At 29.1% G+C, this 10,918-nt stretch overlaps 2 protein-coding genes across 3 annotated transcripts; one reads left to right on the top strand and one right to left on the bottom strand.

Annotated features, from left to right (window-relative positions):
- The first annotated feature begins 4,226 nt into the window (after positions 1–4,226).
- Positions 4,227–5,498, top strand: LOC110648049 (high-affinity nitrate transporter 3.1). Of its 2 annotated transcripts, none has more exons than XM_021802144.2 (2): positions 4,227–4,589; positions 4,797–5,498. In XM_021802144.2, the coding sequence occupies exons 1-2, from the start codon at positions 4,460–4,462 to the stop codon at positions 5,273–5,275; spliced, it is 609 nt and encodes a 202-aa protein (XP_021657836.2). In that variant the 5' UTR covers positions 4,227–4,459; the 3' UTR covers positions 5,276–5,498. The 2 variants fall into 2 exon arrangements, with proteins under 2 accessions (XP_021657836.2, XP_021657835.2); XM_021802143.2 differs by having other exon boundaries at positions 4,238–4,589; positions 4,785–5,498.
- Positions 5,499–6,107: 609 nt separating this feature from the next.
- Positions 6,108–9,565, bottom strand: LOC110648058 (manganese-dependent ADP-ribose/CDP-alcohol diphosphatase). The gene is made up of 2 exons (XM_021802158.2): positions 9,397–9,565; positions 6,108–7,575 (listed from the first exon to the last, which is right to left on the bottom strand). The coding sequence occupies exons 1-2, from the start codon at positions 9,492–9,494 to the stop codon at positions 6,612–6,614; spliced, it is 1,062 nt and encodes a 353-aa protein (XP_021657850.2). The 5' UTR covers positions 9,495–9,565; the 3' UTR covers positions 6,108–6,611.
- Positions 9,566–10,918: the final 1,353 nt, after the last annotated feature.

Here is a 10,918-nt window from a genome sequence, read left to right as displayed (position 1 = left end):
TTCTTATAATTTTCTAATTTATAATAAATATAATAGTTAATATATTCAAATCTTAATCATATTATAAATCCTATTTCAAAAAATACTTATGCATATCTTAACTCACAAATAGTTTTATTAATAATAAATAATATTAAGTATATTAAACGCTTAATTAAAAGGTAAAAAAATTGTATTTTAAAAAATTTTAACAATTATAGTTAATTCATTTTTTTAACTATTTTTCTTGGTATAAAAAGTTTTTTTAATTCACAGTAAAAAATGATTTAAATAAGCTAATGTGTTAAATTTTTTTTGCTGTTAATATCTCTTTTAGTTAATTGACATAAAATGATTTTGATGATTGATCTACTTTAATTTTCACCATTGACTAAAAATAATAAATATATAAAATCAATCTAAAATTCATGAAAATTAAAAAATTAACTAAAATAGTAAAAAGTTAAAAATTTTGTTGTTTACTATCAGAATTAATTTTTTTTTAAATTATGAATAATGAAAAAATTGAGAGCAAAAAGTATTATACTTAATAAGACGAATATGTCCAATAACAAAATAAAAAAATTATTGATAAATAATAATATATATTATTTATTTAAATATATACAACTAAAATATATATAATGAAGTGTTTTTTAGACGTGTATATAGCTTTTTTCTAATTTTGATCTTTACTTTAATTTTCTAAGTTGTGTTGTACTATTACTTTTGCTCTGAAGAATAATTTATATCAATTTTAAGATTAATTAATTAATTAGTATGTAAATATATATTTTTGTTAAATTACATATAATTAAAGAAAATTAAATTATAAATGCATAGAAAACATTCGGTGCACGTAAAAAAGATAGTAATATACACAAACACATATATAATCTTATTATGTCAATTTGATTGTTTTTATTTTATTTTTTTTCATAATAAGTGAATGAATTGAAAAGTTTTAAAATTATTAATCAAACCATTTAAATCGTATCATAAATTAAAAATAAAAAAGATTTGAAAAATTATAATCAATGAGTGTGCAGCAGTAGGATGACATAACAATAGTCAATAACAAACATAAGTAGTAAAACATTGTTAAATCTCAAAGGAAAGGAGAATTACAGTAGTTTCCCACCCACATCCTAGAGATGAGAGCCCATTATTTCTTATTATTATAAGCAGGGCATTGATATTTTTATTCCTTATACATTATTAGGTTGGAATTAACTAGCCCTGGATATCAATGCCCAAGTTGATGCCGGGAGAACACTGTCGCCCAACTTTGGCTAAAACGCCAAGATTTATCGGTTTACCTATGCCAAGAGCATCAAGAATGCCACGAATATCATTAAGTGTACTATTAACACACTGACTGAAGGTGGGGAGTCCAATCTTAGCCTCCAATTGTGCAAGGACTTGAAGGCCTCGGCAACAATTAGGTGAAGGCCTACCAACCCCAATATCCACAGAGATAATGTCAAGCACACATAAAGAAATAGCTCCAGTCACATTCACAGTGGAAGCACCGCAAGAAGAAGAAGGCGAAGAAGGTGCAGGCGCCGTTGCGGTGGTGCCATTGAGTAGGCCCAGCAGGAGGAGAGGGAGGAGGAGCATCACTACCTTGTTAAGCATACTGACCATATTGCTTTATATAAATTTGTTTATGATGATGATTTATTTTGTGGGCTACATCAGTGCCTTTATATAGAATTTTGAATGTGAGATATATTGATGACTTTAAAAATGACACTTAATATCACGAGAGATATTAGGTTTGTCCACCTCATGTATAGGCTTTGGCAATTCATTAAGAAAGTAATGGACCCACTTCAGTATGTCAATGCATGGATTTCTATTCTATTAATATTTTTAAACTTTTTTTTTAAATACATAGAAGCTCCTCTTACAATAAATTTATTAGTTGTAATTTACTATTGAATAAAAAAAATCATTATCTAAAAAATTATCAAACAATATAATTTTCATGAAAATCATGTTAGTATTTTGAATTTTTAAGCTATATTACATTTTTAATTAATATTTTTTATAAGATTTTATTTTGGATTACAACAAAAATTTTACTCATATAAAATTAAGTATATATAAATAGGGCTGGAAATTTTAAATTTATAAAAACTCTAATTCTTTTCTAAAAAATTTAATTTAAATAATAAAATTTATAAATAATATAAAAAATTAAAAATATTTTTATCTGTTGACAATAAGTTGATTATATTTTTATATTATAAATAGATTATAGATGAAATTGTAGACTTATTTATTTTTCCATGGTACTTAAAGGTTCTAACTAGCTACAATATCTTTGCAAATATGTCAAGTGATAAATAAAATAATTAATTGCTTAAGGTTGAAGTCTAAACACATTCTTTAATAAGTTAAATTAGGATATATTTTTTTTCTAATTTACCTGATTCACTATTGGCTCAAAATATAAAATTAAGTATGCTTTTATTAAAATTCTAGATTTATTCACTTTCCTTTAATATTTAAGTGGTGTTTGATTCAGCGTTTTAGGGCAACTAATAGCTATGACATACTCAATAACTATCATATATGTGTTTGATAAAATTTATGAACTTGCCTTTGATAGTTAATTCTAATCTCAATTAACTGTTGATTCCTTCAATTTCATTTTAGAGCATTTTCTTGTGAGATCGCAGTTGATTTTAATTTTTTTTTATTTAAGTTATATTATTCTTTTAAAATTTATTAATTATAAGTTTTATGTCTTTAGATTAATTTTTTATATCAACAAATTATTTATAATTATAAGAATAATAGATAAATATAAAATATTATAAATAATAATTAAACAAGTTATAATGTTCCTTCTTTTATATAAACAAAAATTTATTAATAGTTTATTTAAAATGGAAAAAATTTACAAAGGTTTATATTTTTTTTTTTTTTGTGATTTGGCCTTATTATTGTTGGGTTCATTTTTTAAATAAATAAAATAGTTTTTTAATATAATTTTTTATACTTTAAGCGTCTGTCTTTAACTTTTTTTTTTTCTCATTTTATTTGTAATTATAATTTAGTCCTTTAATTTTATACCCCAAAACTTTATAGCATTACTTTTAAATCCAGTCATCTTTTAATTTAACAGTTCTCCTTAACTTTCCCTCGTCTTGATATAATGACCATACCTTGATTTAAAGGTTCGCTTTAATTCTTATTAATCACTTTCCTTAATTCAATATTTCATACTAAATCACATGTTACAGTTATTTTAACTAATTTACGTTTTTAAAATATAAAATGACAATTTTATCCTTCTCAGCTTGGTATAAGAGCAAAAATGAAATATATAAAAAGAGTGACTATATATATGTGAAGGCAAGTTGGTAAATGAATGTGAAATCAGATTGGAAAAATCAGTGTAAAAGTTGATTGAAAAAGATCAAACTTCCTGCGGTTGATTCTTCGGGTGGGGTGAAAGCTCTTCGTCGTTGCATGCTGCCGAATTTTTGGCGTGCGTGTGCCATGCACGTGACATGCTAATTGGGCCCATGCAGAGAATAACAATTTTTCAGCTTGCGATTGTCTTGCATGTGATGATGTTTGAGTATATGCTGAATCAAAACGATACGTCGTTTTGGATTTGGGCCTGGCAAGTCTGGGCTTAATCAACCACTACATTTTCTATTTTATTCTGCTTCTAAACTTTAAAAATTCATCAGATATTCTTAAGAGTTTTTGGAGAATTAAGAAACTTGCACAAAAAAATTTTAAACTTTATTGTCATATAATTCTTGAAAAAGTTTGATATATTACGGTAATAAAATTATTAATTATATAAAGAATTAAAGAAAAGCAAGTTATAATAAATTATTAGTTAAATAAATATAAAATCAAACATGCATACACTGAATAAGGGATAGTAAATAGAGAAAGTACATACAAATATATAAGCAAAAAGATCATGCCATCGTAGATAAATGGAAAAAATTTTCTTATGATAAATAATATACCTGGCTTTTCCTTTGATTCTGTAGCTCAGCCTTCCCCCTCTCCTCCTAAATTCTTTGCTTGCTTGTTTAACCTTTTAGATGTATTAGGGGACAAAATCACATGGACTAAAATAATCAATAAGAATGATCAGCAGATATATTAAGTCAATCAATCAAATTCTCATCCATCAACCTCAACACACACTCTCTCTCTCTCTGTTTCTGGTCGTGAATTTCAATTCTCATTTAACCCTATCTTTTCCAGATGCTTAAGGGCCATTTCCATTTTGTATTAAAAATCTCATATATTTTTTTATTCTATATACTGTCTTCAAAAATCTCCCACTAAGCAAATTGGCCCGTTGACTCATTCTCTTGGCTTTTTTGCACTTTGTATAAAACGCAACCCAAGCCCCACCTTTCCCATCATCATTGTCTCTCCTTCTAACTTTTCCTAGCTTTGTGGTAATCTTGTTCTTGCCTCTAAAGTGGAAGTAGCAATGGCTGCATATGCTCTTCTCTTGGCTTCAATTCTTTTCTCTTGTTTATGTGGTTCCTCTTATGGATTTATACTCTTTTCTTCTCTGCAAAAAACTCTTCTAGTCACTGCTTCACCAAGACCAGGACAAGGTAACGTTTCTCTCTCACATACACAATCTTGTTCTTGATTTTCTTTTTCTGAATTCTCTATTTTACATAAGCTTGACCATATCTTTATCGATCTTTTTAATCCACTAGATCTGCATCCTTTTGTTAAGTTAATTTCCGCCTTTTTCTTTCAATAAATGCAAAATAAAATTAATTATTAATAATTAAAAATTGCAGTTCTTAAAGCAGGTGTGGACAATATTACTGTTAGCTGGGGAGTAAATCAGACGCTCCCAGCTGGGACTGACGCAGCCTACAAAACCATCAAGGTGAAGTTGTGTTACGCGCCAGTAAGCCAAACGGACCGCGCTTGGAGAAAAACCGAGGACAACCTATCCAAAGACAAGACTTGCCAATTCGCCATCGTTTCTAGGCCTTACACTTCTACCAACAACAATCAATCATTTACGTGGACTGTCGAGCGTGACGTGCCCACTGCCACGTACTTTGTACGCGCCTATGCTTACAACTCCGACGGAGCCGAGGTGGCTTACGGTCAAAGCACAGATGCTCATAAAACCACAAACCTCTTTGAGATCCAGGCAATTACCGGCCGCCACGTGTCACTCGATATTGCCTCAGTTTGCTTTAGTGCTTTCTCTGTTTTGGCGTTGTTTGGTTTCTTCATGAACGAGAAGAGAAAGGCCAAGAGGACTCGAGGAAAGTGAAGGCAAACATATACCAAAGGCAAAGGGTGGCATGTTTTAGTTTTATTTTATTTATGAAGTGTATTGGGGTTTTGTTGTTTTACCGGGGAAGGATCATTTTGGTTATGGCAAACTTAGTAATTCAATGTGCAATGGATAATTGGATAGGGATGCTTGAATTATAATCTTCTTTGTTTAAAAGAAAATGAAAGAAAAATGCTTTTACAGTGCAAATTACTATAAATTCAGGGCATTTTTTCTATATTAATTTTGTTATTTTATCAAATAAATTTTAATTTAGGTTTCTTTTATTCACGAAAAATAATTACTATAAAAAATATTTTTCATTGTCTAATTAGAATGATTGAAAATACGAAAAAAAATTTTTAGGAAGAAAAAAAAAACTTAGCCTTAAATTGTTGAAATCTAATTCAATGATGAAATATACAAAGTAAAGGTAAAATGAGTCAGAAAGCAAATTATAGAAGACACTGTAAATTCAATAACAATGGTGGTCATTCTCAAATTGTGAGAGCAGAAATTCTCTATTGTGAAGTATCTCTTAGGATGAGCAGTAATAGATTCATTCACTTGCATTTCATTTTTATTTTCCTATCATGTATTGGGTAGGAAATGATCACGACAACTACTTGAGATTAATAGAATTTCAAGACTAAAATAAATTGTGCAATTTTAATAGGGTAAATCCATGAATGCATAGGCATGTAAAAGGTACCAAAAACATTCATCAATCTGTGTTTGTGATTCCTCCAGTAATTTTTGGGATGAGAAAAGAAATTGGCTGCAGAAAATAAGTGCAAACATCACATTCATATTGGCATGATAAACTCTGTTCACACTAACATATGAATAATCATAAATTGAACTCTTATGTATCGATTATTTGTTCACAAATAGATACAAAATGCTTTACAAATTTTCAACCTCAGGCATCAAATAAATAACTAAATATTTTAATCTTTTCACAACACACAAACACTTGATATGACATGGCTAAGGGGCATAACTTATCTTGCGTTCTTGAAATATCAAGCACGACTAATAGATACCATGAATAAATAAACAGAAAATAAATGAGCTTTAGAACTAGAAGACATCCCATGAATGCAAATGTATTCCAATGTAAATTTTGCACGCTGAAAACAATATAACATTGCGTGCACAGTCCATACCTTCTTTAGTAATTGGGAAGGCACCACATGCTCAAGTGAAATGAATGCCGTGGTCTTCCAAGCCCTATGAATTTTTCTTTAAGAGGCTTTTGGTTAAAGATAATTTACTCTCATACAGCTTCTGTTAGAAGAATGAGTTAGCACTGTCATACTCTGAAATTTGTTTAGGGACTGAAAGACATATCAGTGCTCTCCATTCTATCAGTACCAAAAAGCATTAATCTGTTGTCATAAACTTCAATGTATCCAAATGAATCTGTACCAGGAGGGCACTCCAGTGCTGCTTCAAAGGACTTGTGGTGTATTCCATGGGAATCAATTGAATACCCACCTTTGTGATCATGACCAGATAGGCAGACCTTCACACAATTGTATTGGTGTATCACATTCATTACTTCATCATAATTCCACAGAAGTGCTTCTGGGGATGATACACCAGGATCTAACGGCAGATGGCAACAAACAACCACTTTCTGTTTCAACTTTATTGCATCTTGAAGTACACCGTCCAACCATTCCATCTGTTCTCTCCCAACAGCTCCGTTGAACATAAGGAACCTCCTTTCTAGGCCTAGCAGTCCCTCTGGGCTGTTCTTTTCTGAATTTGGGTTCTTACTCCTGAGAAATTCCAATGCCTCTAATGTTTTAGGATTATCTTGAGGCCATCCAATGGCACTGATATCATAGCCATCAAGCACTATGATTCTGTATTCTGAAGCAGGTGAAAAATCATAGTAGGCATTACCATCAGGACTTGAAATCTCCAATATTGGGAGTAATTTCTCACGAGGAAGATTGTAGAGACAGTGATTACCAATCATGTGATAAATGGGGCCATTAAATTTCCCAAATTCATTAGTTACTTTCTTCACAGCATTTAGAGATTCATCTCGAGGGCATTTTCCATCAACAATATCTCCAAAATTAATCACAAACTTAAGCATCCCATGGTTGTTCCATTTTTGTACTGCTCTTTGCAATACTTGAATGCTATGTTGATAATACCGGGGAACACCGAGAAATGAGTAACCATCCGGAATATCAGCATATTGGACATCAGAGATAACTCCAAAAGAGAAAAGAGGTTGTTTCTCCTGTTCACTTGCTAAACCACTTGTGGACCCCATACTGTAGGTAGTACAAATAACCAATCAAAATACATGACAATTTCCTATTAGCCAAGTCATCAAATTATTAATTGAAGCACACTAGCCATAACTAACAATTCCACAAAAAATAGCAAATTGAAAGGCCATATTTTCCCCGTTCTCTTTTTCCTTTAATCACTTAAAAATTTTTTCTTTCAAAATAAGAGAGCACAATGGCATCTTAACAATAGTCAGCAATCCAAATTTCTGCTTAAATGTGTTAACACTCCAAAATTAGAATTGATTAAATTCACAGGTGTAGAACAAATACTAAGATATGTGGCTTATAAGGGTCAAGATAAAGATAGTATCATGACTGCTGGAAATAAAATTATCATAATATCTTACATCATAATTCTACGTGATTCACTGTTAGCAAATACAAAATTGAGTAACCATTGAAACAAAACCAAAAAAAAAATGATGCAAAATAATGAAACTTATAATAATCAATCAGAAAATTATCATTCCTAAACTTCCTATTTGGAAAAGAAAATTTTACAAAAATTTAATTCAATTGATTTCTTTTTGGTCAATTCTCATATTTCGAATGAACGAAATCAATTGTTTTTTTAGCTTAAAAAAATAATTTTAAACAAATAGAAATCAAGCATGATTGTGTGAGAATTTAATTAAATTTTTTTTTTTGTAAATGATTTATTCCAAAGGAAGTCAAAATGTAGCCTTTAAAGATGCAAATCATTGTGAATCAATAATTCCTTTGAGGGAGAAAAAAAAAAACGCAGATGTTGGAGTTTGCAGCATTTCTTTTCTAAAGTATTTAAATGATTACAAACAGAAATACAAAAACATTATATCATAACACTACACTAAATATGTCAAAATGCAAAACACGCATAAGAACAAATTTTGCAGTCTTCAGAAAATAAACCCCTAACCAAATATTTTACTGTCCATGTATAATATACCCAAAGCCCACTCCATATTAAGCATACAAATTGCATCACGTGTAACCTTTTCTACGCTAGCTTTTGAATAGAAAGCTAGCTTACAAATTAACCATAAAACTCTTCAAAGCTAAGTCATAGTCATACTCATTACAACTTGCAAAAAAAAGTTATAAGCACCTATATGACAATTAATAATGCTGAAAAATCATATGCATACAACAAAAGAAACACAACAACCAAATTTCCTTAGAGAAGTACAACAGCCATCCCATAAATTGAAGTCGACTCTATCACAGGAGGTGCCATCTGCTTGCAGGATATAGGATTCCAAACTGATTGATAAAAGATGATTATTTGACAGAAGTGGAGTTTCAAATTGAAAGGGATACATGAAAGAATGGTGAACAATTTGAGCTCCAAAGCTTTTGGGCCACATCTAAACAAAAATACTTAAACTAAAATTTTAAAATTTTTTGAGAAACACTTTTGACATTATGTTCAGAAATTAGAATGCTTTGCAAATAAGGCCTTCGACTATGCTTTACAAAAATACTTTACTAAATTTTTTTTTTCCTAGTCCTCAATCGCTTTGATTTTCACAGGCAACATACTATAAGCTAAATCTAGAATATTTTGACAAAAATGCTAGGAAATTTCATTAGATACCAATAAACTCACGAATGTGAATGGATGCAGATTTGGGATTGCAATACGCAGCTATTTAGATAAGAGCTTGAGCGAACGATAAATTTACTTAAAACCCACATTCCATGTTAGAGAGGAAAGTTCCAAAACGACCAAAAGAGGGCAAGAATGAAGCCAGAGGAAAGCATAGTTCTTTATTAAAGTGAAAGAAGAATAAGAGAGCGAAGAAGGTATAGATAGCGTACGATTGTTTTTGAAGGGCAGTGAAGCGATCCGTCGAATTCTGGTGGAGACGAGAGGCTGCGACCACGGAATTGCAGCTCTGGTTGAGTCCTGCCTGCATCGGAAAAAACGCGGAAGGGATTAGATGCCGTTTTTCACTTGCCTGCGTATTTTTGTTTAAGGGGACATAACCGGCAAAGTTAACACTAATTGGCAATTATATTTAGATTTTAAATTTTACTTAAAAAAGTTAAATCTTGTGAGTAATTATACCAAATACTCGAAACTTATTGTAGTAAAATACAAATTTTAAAGGTTCTTAAAAAAAAAATAAAAAACAAATTTTAAAGCGTTATTTAAAAAAAAAATTTAAGCGTTAAAATTATTTTTTTACGAAAAAGGTAAACTTTTTTATTAATAAAATTAGATTAAAATTGATTTTATTTTTTAAATTAGTTAAATATAAAAATATAAATTCAAGTGAGCCTAGTATAGTGATGAATGTATATTATATCCATAAATTTATAAATATTCAATTTATAAAGTTGGTAACAAAAAAAGTTTCACTTAACACTTTCAATCCAAAAGAAAATCGGTGAAGTAGGTTAAAGGCATGTTTAATTTAACCCGTTGAATACAGTTGATAACTGTTAACTGATAGTTGATAGCTGGTAGTTGATGATTAGGGTGAACATATTTCGGTTCAAACCGAAAAATCAAACTAAATTGAATCAATTCGATTCAATTGGTTCGGTTTTAAAATTCAATCGATTCGTTTCGATTTTATATTATACAAATTTCGATTATTTCGGTTTCGTTTTGAAAGAAAAAAAATTGGTTAAATCGAACCGAACTAAATAGTAATTTTATATATTTAAATCGAATTAAATCGAACCGAATTGATTTTTGAATTAATTTATTTTTATGGAAAATTTATGAATTATATTTAATTTTTTATATATAAATTGTTTAATTTTATTGATTAATGGTTATTAGGTTCAAATTAAAATCAAAATTAGACCAAATAACTTGAAAATCAAGTCTAAATTAAAAAATTAATCAAAATCAAAATTGATCGATTTGAATCGAACCGATTCGAAATAGAGTGGTTCGGTTCAATTCAGTTTTTCATCCATTTCAGTTCAGTTCGATTTCTAAAATATGTAATTCAGTTTTCATAATTTAATTTGATTCGGTTCAATTTGAACCGAATGCTTACCCCTACTGATGATAACTGATTTATGTTAAGTGCTTGGTAAAATTATATTTAGCTATATAATTTATTTTATTATTGAAATAAATATAAAATTATAGATTTATTATATTATATTATATTATTTATTTTATTATTAAATTAAATATACAATTATTAAATTAATATATTATATCATTTATTATATTTTTAAAATAAATATATAATTCTCAATCTATTGGTTATATCATTTATTTTATTATTGAAATAAAAAATATTTAAATTTTTTTAAAAAATAATTAAACAACTTTAAAAATATAGATAAAATAATAAAGTAATTATTATTATTGATA

Source organism: Hevea brasiliensis, chromosome 13 (genome assembly GCF_030052815.1).
Source record: "Hevea brasiliensis isolate MT/VB/25A 57/8 chromosome 13, ASM3005281v1, whole genome shotgun sequence".
NCBI classification, from domain to species: domain Eukaryota; kingdom Viridiplantae; phylum Streptophyta; class Magnoliopsida; order Malpighiales; family Euphorbiaceae; genus Hevea; species Hevea brasiliensis.
The sequence above is the reverse complement of the archived record's forward strand: the minus strand, read 5'-3'. Positions and strand labels throughout refer to the sequence as shown.